Source organism: Cuculus canorus, chromosome 17 (genome assembly GCF_017976375.1).
Source record: "Cuculus canorus isolate bCucCan1 chromosome 17, bCucCan1.pri, whole genome shotgun sequence".
Lineage (NCBI taxonomy): Eukaryota > Metazoa > Chordata > Aves > Cuculiformes > Cuculidae > Cuculus > Cuculus canorus.
Window position 1 is genome coordinate 10,910,058 of NC_071417.1, and position 19,695 is coordinate 10,929,752.

At 51.8% G+C, this 19,695-nt stretch overlaps 1 protein-coding gene across 1 annotated transcript; it reads right to left on the reverse strand.

The window, feature by feature from the left end:
• Positions 1-1,973: 1,973 nt before the first annotated feature.
• ABCB9 (ATP binding cassette subfamily B member 9) lies at positions 1,974-18,104 on the reverse strand. Its single transcript, XM_054082678.1, has 12 exons — positions 17,987-18,104; positions 15,282-15,972; positions 14,823-14,937; positions 14,186-14,316; positions 12,724-12,929; positions 11,571-11,768; positions 9,835-9,963; positions 8,299-8,487; positions 7,548-7,721; positions 5,984-6,143; positions 4,951-5,087; positions 1,974-3,783 (listed from the first exon to the last, which is right to left on the reverse strand). Exons 2-12 carry the CDS (start codon positions 15,892-15,894, stop codon positions 3,445-3,447), a joined length of 2,391 nt encoding a protein of 796 aa, XP_053938653.1. The 5' UTR covers positions 15,895-15,972; positions 17,987-18,104; the 3' UTR covers positions 1,974-3,444.
• Between the last annotated feature and the right edge of the window lie 1,591 nt (positions 18,105-19,695).

A 19,695-nucleotide genomic window follows, 5' to 3' on the forward strand; every position in this document is an offset into this window, starting at 1 on the left:
AGACCTGCTGAAGGCCTAGAAAGCACAGCCACTAAAATAAACACAGTTGCTTTTTGAGGCAGAGGTTGGTGCAGCAGGAGACAAGTTGTTGGAAAAAACACAGTTGTGTTTTTGTCCATTACAGTGTGTTCTCATTTTCTGGGTCAGTCAGCCACATAGCTTGTCTGTACAAAAATACAGGGTAAATACTTGTCCTTGGGGAATTATTAGGACTATAGGATCTACTTTTGAACTTCATCTTGGATAGAGTTCTCCAAAATTTTAATCAAATAGGTTATACCTATTAGAGGGAACGGTTAGAGCATATTAATAGTGAGGAAAACAACCTGCTATGGCATTTACAGTCAACCTTTGTAAACAGTTGTGCTTTCAAATACTTAATTGCTTCCAACTCTGCCCTGACAGTCTTCAAGCTGTATTCCCCGAGTTAATGTTCCAGATAAACCCATCCCAGTTCCCTGTGGAGAATAGTCTTCCTTTTCAAGAGAAGAAACATTTTATCTGTGTGGCTGTAATTGAGAAGCTCGTGAACAGATCATGTTCACATTCCCATGTAAAGGTCAACTCTGGGCAAACCCACAGCCACAAAATGGTACAGTTCAGAGTTTCAGAGGGAACAGTGGCCTTATTTCCAGGAGAATAGGCTGAAAACCAGAGAGTGCCCACAGCAATTCCCACTGCTGCACTGGCTTAAGCTCATCTTCACTGCTGGGATTAGGTTGGCTAACAGGCATCTCTGACCCTGTTTTTGTCTTCAAAAAGAAGTCATACTTGGAATAATTTTGAAAAGCAGGATTTTCTGTACAATTAGTACTATTAGCTTAGTACTGCTGGATCCCTGGTGGTGTGTGGAGCTCCCTGCAGGCTTCCAGGCCATAAGAAAACCCTCATGGCTTTAGCACACAGGCAGATCCACTTGTCACGCGCCAAGAGCATGATAAAAGGACTTGTTAAAGCCACAAGATATAAGGCTCAGTGGAAAAGTAGCCTTGAGTTATCTGGATGCAAAAGAGAGAATCCAGCACCTGTGGCAATAAACAAAATCAGGCCGTGTTATCAGCTTGGGCTGGTGCCACCAGCAGAGATGATCTGCCCTTTCCAAGGTGCCACTTCAGCCGAAGCTGTTTGGATCTGACCTGGGGAAGCAATGCTGGGATTATCATCACAACAGGCTTGGGAAGCAAGGCTCCCTTCCTGAAATTCACCGTAGTCTTTGCAATAAAATGAATCCAATTTTATCCTTCAATGTCCCCAATATGTGGACACACACAACATGATCAGATTCTCTTTTCTGGCATCTCATGTACTAATGAGCACTGTCCTACCAGCATTTCTTAGTCAGCTTCTCTAGGTCCTAGGTAACCCTTTTTTTTTCTCTTTATTTTACCAAGTTTTTCGGTTAAGCAGAATTAATTCCACTTCTATGAACCACTGGCCCCATTCTGCTCACAGGTACTAATACAAATGCAGAATTAATCGCTTGCCCTCTGGTGCTGGTGGAACCCCCAACCTCTTCATAGCCACGGTGTGAATTTTCATCGAGCAGGAATGTGTGGCCATTTACCAAAGTGGTGAACTGAGGAGTGATTTAGGTGAGCCTCTAGTGCATGACAGAGGTTTCCTAAGTGAAGGCAGATGAGACAGAGAGCCCTTGTTCTTCCTAGGCACAGTTTTTTATCAATCACAAAACCAAACAGCTGAAAATCATTCCTGTGCTTTGAGAACAGGTTAGTTTACCTGTCCTTCCATGTGAGGTGCACAACCGGATGGGATCCAGGGTGAAAACAAGTTCTTGAACAGGTTATACCTACTGCTATGGCTCACAGCCATTCTCGGATGCTGGGCCTTCACATTCCTAATTCTCTGTGGGTTCTTCTTGTCATTCCCCACAAGGAAGCCTAAACACACACAATGTGCAGCTGTATTCAGCCATCACCTCAGATGAACATTACCTTAAAAACGCTGAATGCAAAAAACACCGGCACTGGATTGGCTTCATGTTGAGTGGCAGAGGTAGTATTTTATTTTTTTGAGCATCCCTCCTCAAGGATACTGAAGAGTTTGTAAAACATCACTAAACGAAAACAAAACATTGCCAACAACAAAAATGCAAACCTATCAAAAAGTAAAACACAGCAGCATTCAAATATTGGAAAAAGTGAGAACAAAAGTGCTTGAGACAATTTCTTAACTATGCACAGTCTGAAGTCAGTTTTTCCCGTATAAATGCTATTTTTCAATAGCACCTGCCTGGCTGCATAGGTTTCTTCACCATTCTACGGCAGGATAATGCTACTAAGCCAGAGCCATTACCCAAAAAGGCTAGGAGCAATGTATTTTTTTCTATCCCTCATACTAAAAGTAAGTTAAAAAATAATATTCAAAGAAACAAATTTTAAAGTTCAGGCAGCTGAAGTTGGACTTCAGGGAAAGTGATGTATGGATTTCCCATGCAGTGAAGCCGCTAGCGAGGCCTGAAACTGAACAAAGCTTTGGTGGGAATTATAAAGTGCTGTCTTTTATGCCTGTCTTTAGTAGTGTTTTGTGGTTTGTTTGTTTTTTTTTCAAACCAGCACCGGGGTTGTGAGTTAAAAAAATTCTGAAATAACAGACCAATTTTCAGTGGATGCTGGAGCCAGACAGACATTGCACAGTGCACACAGATATATCAAAAAAAAAATAACCAAACACAAACCAAAAATCCCCAGACCCTAACCCAATTACAGTAAAACTTTTCATCCCTAAAAAGAAACATCCACCAAGCACCAACAGCAAATCTGAAAGCAACACCTGCCTCCCGGTCCCCTGGCTTGTTCCAGCAAGGATGGTTATTACATGATAAAGCTCGGCAGCAATGGTTGTGAGCCTGAGCCTGCAGGCACTCAGTGCAAAACTCTCCCAGCCCTCAGTTCCATGGGAGTGATCCAGTTTTCCCTGAAGCTAAAGGGAGATCCCTACAGGCTTCAGCAGACTTTGGATTAGCCCCATAGATTGATAGTGGGAGCAGGACCCTGTTTTACAGTCACTGGTTTTCTATCCAGCCACAAAAGCCGCCCCCTGAAATTCCCAAAGGGGTTTTCAATCTTCCCCTCCACGCATGCATTTAACATTCATTACAGTTAATAGCAGTTACACATGCATATCAATGGAAGAAAAGTCCCAGACAGAGGAATTATTGGTAGTAAGAAAAGAAGCCCAGTAGAAATGCTGGGAATTGCTAAAGATCCAACTCCATAGAATAAAACCTTTTCCCTCTTTAGCCAGACGGCATCTGCCCGCCGGACCATAATGCAGGAAGCTCTATAGTGTGTGTTTGGGTGTGCATGGGTGCGTGACGCACGCGGGGTGAGCAAACGGGTGTCGTTCTGCAGCGCGAGGCCATTGGTAAGCCACCTCCTGTCTCAGGGTCCCAGCAAGCGTCTTGAGCACTGGCTCTCGCCGCTCTCACTTGTGAGCCGTGTTGTTATAATCGTCCTGTGCCACGGCTGGCAGGGAATGGTCTATCCTGAACTCTTCCTCCAGCCCACCAGGCACCTTCACTGAATCCCCTCGGGCTGCAGGTTGGAGACTGTCCGCACCGCCCCCCTCCAGCCCCAGGATCTGTCTCTGCACCAGCTTGGAATAAAGGCCGCCTTCTTCCACCAGCTCCTTGTGCGAGCCCTGCTGCACCACGCGGCCCTTGTCCAGCACAATGATGTTGTGTGCCTTCTCCACAGTGCTCAGCCTGTGAGCTATGACAAGCACCGTGTGGTTCTGCAAGTCGCCGTAAATCGCCTGCTGAATCTGTGTGGGAAGAAAAGACATTAGTGCTTGAGCATCACTGGCTCCGATTTGGAAGGGACAAGAGCAGCTTTGTGGTCTGTGTTAAGAAACTTCTGGACAGGAGGTTTGCTCTCCTTTGGTTATGTAGAAGACACAAGAACCCCTGCAGCACTACCATCACCAGTCCGTCCATCCCAGCTCCCAGCTCTGGCTATTCCAAAGCACTCACTGGGTTCAGTCAGCCCGTAGGTGCGATATGCACGCAGGTCTGACCCTGCAACCTGAGTTCTTGTTAGAGCTGGGCCCCAAATTTAGACCCACGAGGTGTTGGCATAGAGCGCAGGAAGCCAATATCTGCTAAAAGCAGCTGCTCAGAAAAGCAGGGCTATTTCCTGAGTTTATAAAGACAAAGCAAGACGGAGTTGTTTTCCAGTCAAGAGACTGACAGTAGCTCTAAGGTCTAAAGGTAGGCAAATGGCCACCAGGCACGTGTCACTGACACTGCTTGCTAGTCAAAAGCAGCTCCTGACCGGCATCTGATACCACATATGTGGCTGAGGAGCTGCGAGTCAACGAGCTGCTCCAAGGTCAGATGATTGCGCTGCCCCACACCATGGACCGGCAACTGCTCATCCTCTGCGACCAGGAGATCCGCCCTTGCACCTCAACCTTGAACTAATTTTCCTTCATTAAACCAGTGAGACCGAACTGCTACTGGTAGAGCTGTTTGGTCATGACGTCCCAGCCAGATAAACCAGCTCAATTCACAAAGTTCAGGGCCTTTCCTGCAAGCATGGCTTCTTTGGTGCTTCAGCTGGGATTTTAGCTCAGGCAATCCTACTCTTCCTGCTACAGTCCCATTTTTAAGGTTTTTCCTCTGTATCCTGGCATAAAAGGCCACACAGAGTTGCTGTATGCCAACTGGCACTTTCCAAGTTTAACAAAAGTCAGCAGAGAATCCCTATCTCATGAGGTCTGCCAGGCGTTGGCTGAGCATACGATTATTCCCTTCTTGGTGGCTAAAGCAGTGTTGGAAGCAAATTCCTGCTCAGGAATTAGCATCTTGCCCAAACCTCTAATTGCACCATGCCAAGACTAAGCTTGTCCACAAGCCGGAAACTGAAGCTACAGTCTTTCCTGCAGTCGCAGAGTGCCTCTCTGGCCCAAACACCCAAGGCACCTACTCACCGCATGTTCACTCTCTGCATCCAGGGCACTTGTGGCTTCATCCAGGATTAGGATAGGGGGGGCTCGGATCAAGGCCCTGGCAATTGCCACTCTCTGCTTCTGGCCACCTGACAACTGGGCTCCTTTTTCACCTGCCTCTGTTGGGTCAAGGGAGAGAAGAAGGGGTCAAAATAAAATTCAAAAGCTGCCATCAAGTTCAGCCCCAGCCAGGCAGCATCAGGATGGTTTCATGCTTTGAAGCAAAGACCAGATAAATGCTTCTGCTCACTTGGCAGAGCAGTTTAAATGGGTTAAATATCCCTAACGCTGCAGTCGTTCCCTCCAGCAGCAAGCTCTCCATTGTCATCCCAGAATTTGAGGGTCTGATGCTCATAGAAGCAATGCAGAGAAGTTCCTGAGCCTGGGAGATCATCTAAACCCTGAGCTCCCACTCCCTTCCCATGCGGCTGTGTCGCTGCCATCGCCCCCTGCAAGCTGGGCTCTGGAGGGTGTGCAACTGCAGCAGCAGAGTGGGCAAAACAGGACCTCTGACAACGGTTTGTGTTTATGGGAGGTAGCGGTCTGACCTGCCTCCTCAGTAAGTCCCACTGGCACAAACATATCACCTTTTACTACTTAAATTACTTGATTTATCACAGGTTTCTATTCTTCCTCTGCAGGTGGGCTGGTACACAGCCAAGCACTTGGGTTCTGGGCTTTTCTCCTCATCCCCGAAAAATAGCAAGATTGCCACTGCCAAATCTTCATAACATTGCCAGGCACTGGGAGCTGGACTGATCCAGATGGGATGGGGGATGTTCACCCCACTGCCACAGAGCAGCAGCAGAAACATTCTCCTGGGATGGGCTCAGAAATCCTGCAACAGCTCACTCACCCCAAAATCCAGCCAGGGTGCTGCACCTCTCCATGTAGCTGTCTCTACCGCACCATCACGGACTTGTGTCCATAACTACCTGCCTGATTTCCACCCAAGAGGAGGGTCTCTGCCTTTCCTAAGCAATGCTTTCAAGTGCAAACAGAGAGATTTCAGTACCTGTGTGGTAGCCGTCTTGTAACTCGGTGATGAAGGTGTGCGCGTTGGCCTTCTGGGCAGCCTGAACAACCGACTCAAAGGAGGCTGAAGTTAAGCCGTAAGAAATATTATCTGCAATAGAGCGGGCAAACAGCACCGGTTCTTGGCTCACCAGGGAGATCTGCACAAAGGAAGGGAAGAACAGGCAGTTGGGAGCAGAAGACTTGCATGTTGGTGTCCCAGATCATTGGTATTTGTTCCTGCTGGATAAGGACTCAAGTGGACAGAGCCTCACCATTAAACCAAGACAAGAAGTGCCTCAATGTAAGCTTCCATCGAGGATGCCAATGATGGGGTGCCCAGTGGCAGCCCCAGCCCAGCTGCATCATCTGCTGGAAAGCCATTTTGCAGGAAAGAAACCTGATGCAATGTTGATAGGTTGACATCTTGGATGGGCTTCAAACCTGCTGGTTTTGCTCCAGGCCCGCCATTCCCATCACTGTTTGCTCTTCCTAGTATGGGAAACCAGTTGCTGGGATAAGGCAGGCTGGAGACACCCTCTTCCAGGGTGTTGCTGATTTTCTCTTTGAGGCCAGTAATCATGCTTGGGCCACGTACATGAGCCCTCCTGCATGTTTAATCCAAAATTAGCAAGTTAGGGACATTGCTGCTGCAATTCCTTAATTGCTTAGCAACAGCCTCCCCATCCTACCTTACAGTCACTGTTGCTCACTCTCAAATTCTGCCTGCTCTGTCAAACACTCAAGATTGAAATAAACTGAACCCTCCAAATTATTGCTCAGAACTGGGCATGAAGAGAGCCAGCGGGACGTGGTCAGATTTTAATTGACTTCTCCCCACACTCCTAATACCACACCAGGCTTTCTAAACTGAAAGACTGGCTTGTCTTTTAATTTTAGCTCAGTACAGGCAGGGAATGTAAATTAGTCACACTGACTTTGGCTTTCCAGCTTGTCTCTGATCAATTGTTTTCAGGTTTTCCTGCTGACTGGTGAGGCCATTTGCTCTGGGGGCAAACAAAGGCGGCAGTTACTTGCAGAGGAGATGAAGGATGATCTGTGCTGACACAATCATCTCTCACAGATGAGAGTCGAGGGGCCCAGACCCCTCTCCTTGAAAAACCACCCAAGCCCCTCCAATGCTCCAGCTGCTGCCAGGATCTTGAGAGGTTTAACTCTCCATTAGCTGAGAATTACTTTAAGATCTTGAGGTAGAAAGTGCTGGAGAAATGCAAAACCATTTTTCCAAACTGAATTTAGATGACAATTCAACAACCAAAAACATATTTCTGCTACGTTGGCCAAAAAAATACAAAACCAAACATGCATTTCGTTCTGGTTTTGGAAGGCTTCCCCCTCCCTGTGAAACCACTCTCCACCTCCTTCCTTTCTGCCCCACAAGTTATCTGAATTCATTTCCTGGACCATCTCCAGCCTCCAGCTTTCTGGATATTTCAGAAGTTGCCAGATCAAATCCAAACACAAATCCAAACAAGCAACGCTACCATCCATCCCCTCTGATCACAGCAGGCGATAGCTAGAATACACATATCAGTCGCTCGTACCACTGAGTGCAGGTACTTGTGATCGTACATGTTAATGGGACGCCCATCCAGCAGCACCTGCCCGTCTTGCAGAGGGTAGAAGTTCTCCAGGATGTTGACACAGGAGCTCTTCCCGCTTCCTGAAGGTCCCACCAGCGCCGTCACTTTGCCAGGGTGCAGAGTGAAAGACACATTCTACAACACGGATAGAAGAACACGTTTAGGTCCTGGCTGTTCCCAGGGACCCTAAGGATGAAAGGTAGCCAAAAATCTGGCCACAGTGACACCCCACCTTGGTGACACCTCACATCAGCCATCTCTCTTAGCTGTTTCCCTCTCCTCCCAGCTCCTTTCCTCTGAGGAAGTGAGGAGCCTCCAAAATTTGCTTTGAAGTTGCCTGCTGATGTGGCAGGACCTCTGAAAACTGCAAAGCAAACTAACCTCTTTGTTGCCTCCCCCTGCCCCATGACCCCAGCCCCTCTCCCACGGAAACAGTCTGAGCTTGGCACAATGCCCTGTACCATGCTGACGTATTTCATGCCTGAGCTGGGAACAAGGGTTTTATTAATAAATCTCATTCCTTGTAGGGAAGGCCAGCCCCAAACACCCGTGGTTCCTTACAATCCGTTTTCCAGCATGCTGTGGAGCCTGCCTTTACACAAAAGAGCAGCTGGCATTTCCTGTGGTCTGGAGATCAGTTATTGCAGCGATGGAGAAGCAGCGCATGGTGCCTCATGGTGGGGGCGTGATGCTCTGCCCCCGCGGGGCTCACCTGGAGGACCTGCGTTGAGGAGCGAGTGCGGTAGGAAAATGTCACGTTTCTGAATTCCACCTTCCCGTCCACATGGTCTGGGATCAGGGACCCATCATTCACCATCGTTGGCTTGCGGTCGATGAACTCAAACACCTTCTCAGCAGCTCCGACACCTTGCATCAGGCCGCTGTAGACGGAGCCAACAGACTGGAAGGGAAGAGGCAATGGTGAGACCTTCCCATGCGATGGAAAAGGCAATCGGTAAGACTTGTAAGGAGGATGGTTGAAACATTCCCAAGTATATCATCTGACATTAACTACAGTCATCAGACAAAAAGGAAAGCTTTTCCCTCTAGGCACCGTTCAGAGGGGATATAAGCACATATCCAGGGAAAAGGCATCTAAAGAGGTTTGTGCATGGGTAGACCCAGAGGGGAACAGAAGGAAACAGATGGATTGGGAAGAGAAGACAGGCACTAGGAGATAAACAGCCCAATCTTCCACCATAATCCTCCGCCTATCTCTCTCTGCTCAAGACCAGCAGCTCCCCAACCTAATGTTTGAACAGAGGCCATGTACAGCAGCACATCACACCAGCTCCGGAGGGCTGCAGCTTGTTCCTCAGCACACATATCTCAAATGTGGAGCAGCTCCAGACTGGAGCTTTCTACACAGCTGTTTGGCAGACGATACAGCTGTTCCTTGCCAGGATATGGGTCTTAGTGGATTTACCATTGTGCTTTCCCAACTACAACTGCTGTATGTGGACACTGGCTTCACTGGAATAAACCCCTATCACATCGACTTTTTTCAATACTAAGCCCAGAGCTGCACAGCAGCTTGCACTGCAACTGCGCCTCCCATCAAGAGGGGGAAAAAAGCCCCCAAACCAAACGTACACCAAAACCACAGCCTGGAAACACCATCAGTCATCTGAACAGATGGTGAGAGCCAGGCACACTGCCTCCAGCTCTACTCTGCGCTGCACAAAGGCTGAATAGCTGCTGAAACCATGCTTGGCTGCCAGAAAACCTCTGCCTTGAGTACCCAAGCTTATGCCTTTGCAAGAGGAAGGCAGCTCTGGATGGGGCTCTACCATCCCACCCACAATCCCATCTTGCTAATGTGCTGCCAACGCAGCAGCTTGCAGCCTATCCTAGGGAAAAAGGGGAAAAAAAAGTAATGTAATTAAGTTTTTAATGAAGCTTGAAATCTAACAGGCAGCTTCATAATCCCTGCATCCTTCACACCAGGAAATGTGCTTGGGAGGCAGCCAGGACTCTGCCCTTCAGCGATGCCAGCCTGACCCTTTTGGACCTGGTTGCCTTACTGGGGGATGAGCTGCTTCAAGTATGTTCAGGATGCGAGGCCACAGCAAGAGGGGAGTGGGGAACAGAGGGGAGAATCAGCTCCCTGATAGGCAAGGCCACAGTGCCAAGGAAATGCATCACAGGGAAGTCAGCGCCGGATCTAGCCCTGCAACTGCTCTGGGCCTTTCCAGAAGACAAATATCATCTTGATGTGGTGTACCTCAGTGAGATAAAAGAGACTCACCTCCATGCAATCTCCTAAGACAAACTCGTAAATGATGAAAGATATTAGGTTTCCACTTGTCATTTGCCCCGAGATCACAAGGTGCCCACCGTAGTAAAGGATGCTGACCTGGACCACCAGGAGGGTCAGCTGAAAGCAAGAAAACACCCCAAAATCAGCAAAGACAACTGATATTTTGGTGCATCTGTAGTCCCTCACACAACAGCCCACAATTCACGTGCTGACATTTATTCTTTGAGCCTCAAACTAAGCATCCCTGACAGCGCACAGCTGACAGCCCTAACAGTGGGCATGGGTACGAGGAAGGAAAACCAACTCAGGTACAGGGGTGGATTTAAGGAGCTGGGCTGGCATTTTTAAACAAAACAGAAGCCCAGAGGGCAATAGCTCAGGAGGGAGAATTTCTCTGAAATAACTGAGCATCTCATGAACTTCTCTCTTGGACTAGCGTTCTCAAGTGTAATACCTATTCTCAAATTATCCAACACATGCAGTCATCTCACTACCAAAATAAGCTTTCTGTTATAGGAGTGTGATATGTTTTAATTTAGAGCACAAAATCAAGTCAAGAGTTAACAAAAAAAAACCCCTCCTTACATGAACAAGCCCCTGAAGCATAACCTCAGCCTCTTGCCTGAAATTGAGAGGGGAGGGAGGGTGCCACCTGCTCTAGAAAGGAGACAGATCAGCTCTGATATGATGAATATAAGCCCCTGCTTTTAGTCAGTCCATTTTGTTCCACACTGCCTGGGTGCTCAGAAAAGCGTCGATGCCCTGATGCTCTGTGTGATGTTTGCAGGACAGGCTGTAAATCCACACAGACGAAAATACTGAGGACAAAAATTCCACATCTATAGCTCTGCCATGATCTGACCTAAGACCCTGTGTTCCCTCCAAGAAGGACTCTACCAGGCTGTGCTAAATCATCAGCTTTTTTCTACACGAGCTCACAGGAGCAGTTTGTGAGGGGTTTTGCCTTCTTTGATTCAGCAGGATCTGTGCTGACCCAGTTCACACTCCGGCTTCACCTGGGAGCTCAGGAACATTGCTAAAAATGCTCCAATTTTGCTCTCAGACTTGAAATTCTCCCACAGCTGCATCAGGGCACCAAAACTCACAATCTTCACCAGAGGCTACTTAAATCCTTGAATGCGCAGAGATAAAGGCAGCCTCACACAAGGGTTTTGCACAGCCTTAGTTGTCAGCTGATGCAGGAGAAGTCCCAAACCATCTGGTCTTGAACGATGAAAAAGCATTTTGGGGAAAAAAAGAAACAAAAAAACCCCTCAAACCCCAGCAGCCTCCCCCTGCCACCACCCACACACAGAAAATCTCTGTCTCTGAGCAGAAGCTCAACCAACGCCACGGCTGTTTCCCAGCCGGAGCCGTGATGATGAGCTGGCACAGGCACGCAATGCAGCAACACAGAAGCAGGGGGTTTTCCACGACCTTGAGTGGTTATAAATTATATTCTTATATGCAAGAGAAAACAGACTGTTCAACGGCACGATGCAGCGCTGCCCTAAGGGGGAGTGGGATATATATTTTTGATGAGTGAAAAGAAATAATCAAGAGACAGGATGATTGGCAACAGCCATCACGGCTGGGCTTGCCCTGCAAAGCTCCCTGGGAGCGGAGAAGCACGTGCATCATGCCACATGGATTTGGGGATCTGGAGCAACGTACCCTGCCCATCGCAAGCCTCGCGCAAGGAAGCCTCAGCTGTGGCCACCTACCCCGCTGGACCAGACGTAGTAGGTGTATGCCATGGCCTCCCGCTTGTTGAGTTTGTAGACCTGCTGCAACTTCTGCCAGTAAACATTTGCCTCTGCCTCCTCGTTGGCAAAACTGCGGACGGTCTTCATGGCAGAAATGGTCTCCTCAGCAGTGTTGTTGGCCTTGGCCAAGGCATTTTGCACATCCTTGGAGAGCTTCTGCAGGGAGCGGAGGGAGGCAGAGGGGGCTCAGCGGGCGCCGGGCTGCCTGTGGCACCTCTCTCTGCACACCCCGGGCTCTGCTGGGCTTGGGCAAAGAAGGCATGGTAACATTTTTCAAGGCCGTGGGCAACAAGGCTGAGCTCTGAGCTATATCTCACACCTCAGGACAGCCTGGGGCATTGTGCCAGGAGGGGAATGGGTTCGTCATGCTGTCCTTGAGGAGGAACCTGGGCTGCAGGAGGTGAAATGCTGTCGCCAGGGCCACCTGGGAAGCCTGCAGCAGAGCCACTGCTCCCTGTGTCCTGTTGGGACAGGGTCAGCCTGGTCCAAGAGCCCTTACAGGAGTTTCCAAGTCAGGGACAGGTCTGAAAACCAAGGGCAGCTCCACTCCTCCCATCAGAACCTGACCCACAGGAGAAGCCATGGCTGAGGAGGCAGCACCCAAGGATCCCACTTTGGCAGCACCCCTGCACCCCCTGTCCCTGGCACAGGGGAAAGCTCCAATAACTGACATGGGGAGCAGCAGCTCACGACTCACATGGTCCACAGGACATGGTATTAGCCACACAGGATGGCCCTTGGCCCACGCTAGCCCCAGGCAGATGGGGGGAGCTCAGCACTGGGTTTAACCCCTACCCGAGTCACTCCAAAGACAGTGGAGAAGACAGATGGCACGAGGACACGCAGGCACACACGCAACATCCCAAGGCCAAGCTACCTCTCCTGGCAGACCTGAGATGCTTTCACACCTGAGCATGAAGCCAAGAGCTGAGGGTGTGCTTTGCTGCCCATACAAGCCTGTTGTTGCCCTCCTGCCCACGCTGCTGGCAGCAAAGCACCTGAGCATCCATCCCGCCAGCTCCAACGCCACCCACAATCTCTGTGATGGCTTCACGAGGGGAACAGCCCAGTGTTGTAGCACAGCACAGCTGTGCCAGCTTCTCCTGCCTACCTTGTAGTACTTCCCATAGACATCAGACACCAGCATGATGATAGGGAAGCCCATGAAGGTGACGAGTGAGAGCTTCCAGGAGAGGCTGAACATGAAGAAGATCACTCCTGTGGCCTTCACCACGTTGCGCAGGAAGATGTTGATGTTCTGGGAGACCAGGTCGCTCACGATGGTCGTGTCCGATGTCAGGCGGGAGATGACATCCCCTGCAGTGGTAAGGGGTTAGGGAAGGGGAGAGTAGGGACACGTCACTACAGCAGGTCACTGCCTAGCTGTGTCGCATGTCCCATGCCAGGGGCTAGACGGAGGTCCCCATTAAACCCAACCCTCGCTGGAGGTCTGAAGGGTGGCATGGAAAGCAAAATGGAGGAGCTTGAATTGCAGCACACATGGGGGACACAAAAGGCATCTGAAGGCATGGGCTACACCCATGTCATGAAGGATGGCTGCAGGACAGCAAAGGAGGGCAGGACAGCACACGGAGGGGCAGTGGGCGAGTGGGTGAAGTGTTTGCTGAATGCACTTCCACAGCTGTCAACCAGGCCCTGAGTTCATTTCTAAATGACACGAGGAGCCCTCCAGGAGCTCAACAGAGACTGCTGGACCCTTTCCCTGCTGTCCTGGCAGGGCCAGTCAGGGTCAGGTACAGCACGCCCTGCAGAGGAGCACGAGGTGACTTGGGTAGGCCTGTCTGGATTTAGCTGTGTGCCCCAGAGCCAATCCAAGCAACCCTGAGGACGTGGGTGTAGCTACCAAGGGGTGAAGCTCCTGTGGTGTCCTCTGGTGGAACTGAACGTTACAGCCAGCAAACATCACTCTGAACTCCTAAATACTTGACCCATGTTTGAATCCAGCTGAACTCTCATGCTTTTGCGTAAGTGTTAGTCCAGGGTTACCTGTATCCCACTTACAATAATCTCTCCAGTGTCCTCAGCTACCAGAGCACCATGCAGTGGTTGCTAAATACAGCAACAGCCTCAAAACTAAAAATACTGCCAAGAAGAAATTAAATGTGGGAAAAGTTACAGCGGGCTGGGATCACAACAGAGCAGCAAAGATCGGGACAGTACTGAAAGGCAAGCGGGGAAAGCCACAAACGTGCCCAGCAAGCTTCACGCATCTGTGGTTTCCCAAGTCAAGAGCGGAGCTGGACAACAGCCAACCAGGGGCACTGACAGGAGGTACCGGAAGGGGAAATTAGGTGTTTTGAGGATGAGTGGAGATGAGCACATCAATCCTAGGGCTGCTGGATGCCAGGCTGATCAGTGGCAATGGGCAGTCCTGTCCCAACCCCACAGTAAGAGTCAACCAAATGGGAAGAGCTTTCTGTTTCTAAACACATACTTGGGTGCTGTCTCTGGTTGCCCCCAATCTGCTACGTGCTGGAAGGGTAAATGAAGGGGAGAAAATACCGGGATGGGATTGAAGGGCTAGAGAACATCCAGGGGAAAAAGGAACCAACCTGTGCGATTCTCATCAAAGAAACTCATCTCCTGAGACACCAGCGATCTGAAGAGGCAGTTGCGAAGGCGAATGTTCAGTCTTGCAAATACGAGCGTAAAAACGCCACCCCGGATACCTGCGGCAAATGAGCTAATTGCAGATAAGAAACGTTATAGACCAATGGACACGAAACCCACTCCTCAGCAACACAAACACCCCAAAGCCCAGAGCAAGGGCTTGGGCAATGCTGTGCTGGTACCACTTTCCACCCCAGGAAGCGATGGCTAAACCAACCCACACCTCCTCTGGGTGCTACCAGGATGGGGACAGCTGCTCCTAATCCCAGTAGTGACAAGCTTTGAGAGGGGATACAGCGCTGCTGGGACAGCGTTCCCTGGAGAACCCATGCCTTGTGTCCTCTCCTCCTCGTCCACTGCCAGCAGACGGATGTAGAGGGCTACACAATGGCCACATGACCGCTACCATGGCCTCTACATCATGATGGCACAGAGAAACCAAAGCAAATCCCTGGGGCCTGGCAGGGATCCAGCTGAGCAGCTGCAGGAGAAACAGCCTGCGCCCACCACCGCTGCAAACTCCTGCGGGAAAACTCTAAACTCCTCCTGATCAGGGCAAAAACCAGCCTCTTCGATTACCTTCCTATGGCGAGTAGCGACATGACCAACACTGCTGTGGAGAAGCGGTCCATGCTCTTCTGCACCACGATGCCGTCAATGGCCAGCCCTGTGTAGTAGGGCAGGAAGGTCTCTCCTGCCAGACAAGCACAGGACACGAGGTTTCAGCCCCACCACACAGGACTGGCACAGAACCTGTATTTCCAACTACAATGGCCAGCCCCACCACACAGATACTTGGCCACCACATAAGATCTCTCAGGAGGTACAGCCCTTACTGGCATGTAGGGATGTTCGATTTTCCCAGCATATTTTATTCCCTACTGCATTTTTTTGGTCCCGTTACAATCTTCACCCAGCCTGTGCCACCCAGTACTCCCTAAAAAGCCAGCCTGGGGTGCTGCCAGGTCTGCCCCCCATGGCTCCGTCCCTCCTGGTGAGGGCAGAAGCACACTGTGTCCCCCCAGTCCCTTCGCTCACCCAGTGCGGCCACAAGGAGGAAGAAGGAGGCAATGCCTAGGAAAAAGGCATCCGGCTTTGTGTAAGACAGCAGCTTATGGATGGTGGGACCCGCTGCCTCCTCCCGCTCGTCCTGCGGGGCGCCACCGTCACAGCTCTCCTCTGCCTCAGCACGAGACTCGGAGCCAGGCCCCAGCGCCTCGCGGGAGGAGGTGACGCAGGCCAGTAGCTGCCATAGCCCGAAGGTGGCCGCCAGCGCCACGTAGGTCCAGGCAAAGAGTCCCCAGAACCAGGGGTCCCTGATGGTCCTCCGCACCTCCGAGTAGAGCAGCAGCTTCACCATCATGTAGATACCCATGAGGAGGCAGACGATGGCAATGAAGGTCTGTGATGCCCTGAGGCGCCGGGGACCATAGGTTGTGTTGGTGGCCACCCCAATGGCAGCCCCCAGCAGGATGCAGCTGCGGTAGAGGCAGCCTCCCCAGATGTCCAGCAGCGAGTTGAAGATGTTGAAGTGCCGCAGGTCCTGAAGGACATCCCAGCCGCCCCGGCCATGGACGTAGAGCAGCGTGGTGACCACCACATCGGCCCCGCTGAGTGCCAGCGTGCTGGCCACAGCCTTCCAGGCACGCATCCTCACTGCTGGGCTGGGAGGGTCACCAAGGTGGTGGTGGGCAGACCTAGCACAGGGAGGATGTGTTCATGTTGGTCTCTGTTGCAGGGAGAGAAGAAGGGGACAGCATTGTTATCTGCACTGGGGAGGTGGTGGGGAAAGGGAAGCAGGATAGGGGGAAACTGTGCCAGCTCCCCACCAGCCCACCCTGACCCCAGATACCACTACCTACTCTTTCCTCCCCTCCCCTGCTGCATACGCTCCAATATAGTCCATAAAATATCAAGCACAAATGAAGAAAAAGTCTCCTCCCTGTGCCCATCCTGGACCTCCCTGCATGATTCAGTGGGAAAATTCATCCCCACTTGCTGTGTTGGGTGCAGAGCCACAAGGTCCCCAGCAGCTGGGCGACGCTGGGACATTTGTGCACCCCATGTGTCCTGCGCTACGTGGCGCATCAGCATTAAGCTCGGACATTCCTGATCCAAGATTCACTCCTCACCTTTCCCAGGACAAAGCTGAAACCAAGCACTCAAGCAAAACTGTGTGACAGCAGAAGGGAGAGCAGCTCAGCTTTGAAACATCACCCTCAGCAAAAAAGGAATAAATCACGGTACAGCAGCCTGCCAAAACTTTGCTGTCCCCATCCCTCCTGAACATAAATTTGGGGTAAGCTGCACTGCCAGCACACAATTCAGTGACACAACAAAAAATCCCAAGAGGAAATTAAAAGGGGCATGGAAATCCACAGCCACATCCCATACTTCAAAGTCAGGAATGGGGTCTGGAAACCAAGGGCAGCTCCACTCCTCCCACCAGAACCTGACCCACAGGAGAAGCCACGGCTGAGGAGGCAGCACCCCTGCACCCCATGTCCCTGGCACAGGGGAAAGCTCCAATAACCGAGACGGGGAGCAGCAGCACACGACTCACAGGGTCCACAGGACATGGTATTAGCCACACGGGATGGCCCTTGGCCCACGCTAGCCCCAGGCAGATGGGGGGAGCTCAGCACTGGGTTTAACCCCTACCTGAGTCACTCCAACAGGAGAGGAGAAGACAGATGGCACGAGGACACGCAGGCACATACACAACATCCCAAGGCCAAGCTACCTCTCCTGGCAGACCTTAGATGCTTCCACACCTGAGTATGAAGCGAGCCAAGAGCAGAGGGTGTGCTTTGCTGCCCATACAAGCCTGTTGTTGCCCTCCTGCCCACGCTGCTGGCAGCAAAGCACCTGAGCATCCATCCCGCCAGCTCCAAGGCCACCCACAATCTCCGTGATGGCTTCACGAGGGGAACAGCCCAGTGCTGTGGCACACCATGGCCATGCCAGCTCCTCCTTTGCTGTCACCCGCAGGTGTGCCTGGTGGCAGCAATGGTGGGCCAAAGTCTGAATTGACACAGAAAAGGGCTAAAAGCCACTCCTGTGCTGTGCCCAGAGGAGCCACGCATGGGCACAAGGGAGGTGCCCGAGCCTCAGATTCGTGCTGGCCGAGCGGCTGGTGACGGTGCGTGGTGCAAAAGGCAAAAAGGATACCGTGTGTCAGCCACGCTCTGGCCTGCGTGACCGCAGCCACCTCCGCAGCCACCGGGAAACGGCAGCCCTGGGCACCTGCCCTGGGCGAGAGCGGCTCGTGGTCGGGCAGGTGGGGTGAAAAGCTAAAAAGTGGAGGCAAAGAGGGCGGAAGCTGCAAATTCGGGGAAGAACAGGGGTCTGTGGGGTGGGTGGGGAAGGAGGGATGGAGGCAAAGCAGAGCAAGGGAGTCAGGGAGGAGCCGGGCACCTTCCCAGGGTGCTCACTGCTGCCTTCCGCTGCACAGCCCCGGGGAGCCGCCGGGAAGGAGGAGGAGGAGGAAGAGAGGGGAAGAGAAGGAGGAGGAAGAGGGAGGAAGAGGAGGAGGAAGACGGGGAAGAGGAGAAGGAAGAAGGGGGAAGAAAAGGAGGAGGAAGAGAAGAAAAAGGAAAAGGAGGGGAAGGAGGAGAAAAAGGAGGAAAAGGAGAAAAATGAGGAGGAAGCGTTGGAGGAGGTATCGGCCGCCGCTCCCCGCCGAGGTGTCCCCGGCCCGGGTGCCCGGTTCCCGCCGGCGGCGCTCCCGGCGCGGCCCTTACCGGTCCCGGCGCTGCCCGGTGCGTCCCGCGAACAAGGTCGGCGGCGGGCGGAGACCCAGAGGGACACACCCACCGCTCCGCCCCTCCTGCGGCCCAGGGCGGCGCCCCGGGAAACGGGCAGGGAGCGGGAGAGGGCCGGGGGAGAGGGGATGGGCTGGAGGGAATCATAGACTCATAGAATCATTGAATCATAGAATCACCAGGTTGGAAAGGACCCACTGGATCATCGAGTCCAACCATTCCTAACACTCCCTTAAACCACGTCCCTCAGCACTTCATCCACCCGTTCCTTAAACACCTCCAGGGAAGGCGACTCGACCCCCTCCCTGGGCAGCTGTTCCAGTGCCCCATGACTCTCTGTGAAGAATTTTTTTCTGATATCCAACCTGAACCTCCCCTGGCGGAGCTTCAGGCCATTCCCCCTTGTCCTGTCCTCTGTCACTTGGGAGAAGAGCCCAGCTCCCTCCTCTCCACAACCTCCTTTCAGGCAGTTGTAGAGAGCAATAAGGTCTCCCCTCAGCCTCCTCTTCTCCAGGCTGAACACCCCCAGCTCTCTCAGCCGCTCCTCGTAACCCTTGTTCTCCAGCCCCTCACCAGCTTCGTTGCTCTTCTCTGGACACGCTCCAGAGCCTCAACATCCTTCCTGTGGTGAGGGGCCCAGAACTGAACACAGTACTCAAGGTGTGGTCTCACAAGTGCCGAGTACAGAGGGAGAATCACCTCCCTGGCCCTGCTGGTCACAGAGAGGGGCAGCTATAGACTGGACAGAAGGAGCGATTGCTTCACTGTGAGGGTGGGGAGGCCCTGGCCCAGGGTGCCCAGAGCAGTGGTGGCTGCCCCATCCCTGGAGGTGTTCAAGGCCAGGTTGGATGGGCCTTGAGCCCCTGATCCAGTGGGATGTCCCTGCCCATGGCAGAGGGTTGGAACTGGATGATCTTTAAGGTCCCTTCCAACCCAAACCATTCTGTGACTCCATGATTTCTGTGTGTCGAGGCGGTGTGCGAAGGCTGTGGGGTTTCTGATGCTTGTTTTGCCTGTTGGAAATGCCTCTGTGAATCAGGCTCCAAGCAGTGCATTTGGATTTTTGCTTATTAAAACAACACAGAAGCCCGTTTTCTTCCGGCTGCTGTCGTTGTCTCTTACCAGTTTTCTATGTGTCAGTGGACCCCGTGTGTTGCAGTTCTGAGATGAGACTGTTCCAGGTTTATTTGTCCACGGCTGTGCCTGAAAACCTCCAACTGTGTAGTGAGCTAAATAAGATGAAGCCTTGTATGTGAAAGCTTGAAATGAAAGAAATGTGTTGTACTTCTCTAGGTCTTTAAAGTCCCTTCCAACCCAAACGATTCTAGGATTCTATGACACCGGGCACAGGAACACCAGGCATCCACGGACACCAGGTACCCACAGGCACCAGGCACGGAAACACCAGGCATCCACGGATACCAGGTACCCACAGGCACCACACACAGAAACACCAGGCATCCACGGATACCAGGTACCCACAGGCACCACACACAGAAACACCAGGCATTCATGGACACCAGGTACCCACAGGCACCAGGCACAGAAACACCAGACATTCATGGATACCAGGCAGGGTGGCACCGGACACCAGGTACCCACAGGGCAACCAAGCACGGTGGCACTGGGCACCTGCGGGCACCAGGCACAGCAACCCCATGCACCTGCAGGCACTGGGCAGGGCAGCA

What these genes read in the sequence shown, in the direction of transcription:
- ABCB9 (XM_054082678.1), bottom strand. Translation starts at nt 15,894, where the DNA reads ATGCGTGCCTGGAAGGCTGTGGCCAGCACGCTGGCACTCAGCGGGGCC. An exon ending in TCTATGGGAAGTACTACAAG is followed by an intron (nt 11,769 to 12,723) that starts GTAGGCAGGAGA and finishes CGCTCCCTGCAG; the next exon opens with AAGCTCTCCAAGGATGTGCA. An exon ending in TCTTAGGAGATTGCATGGAG is followed by an intron (nt 8,488 to 9,834) that starts GTGAGTCTCTTT and finishes CTTCCCTTCCAG; the next exon opens with TCTGTTGGCTCCGTCTACAG.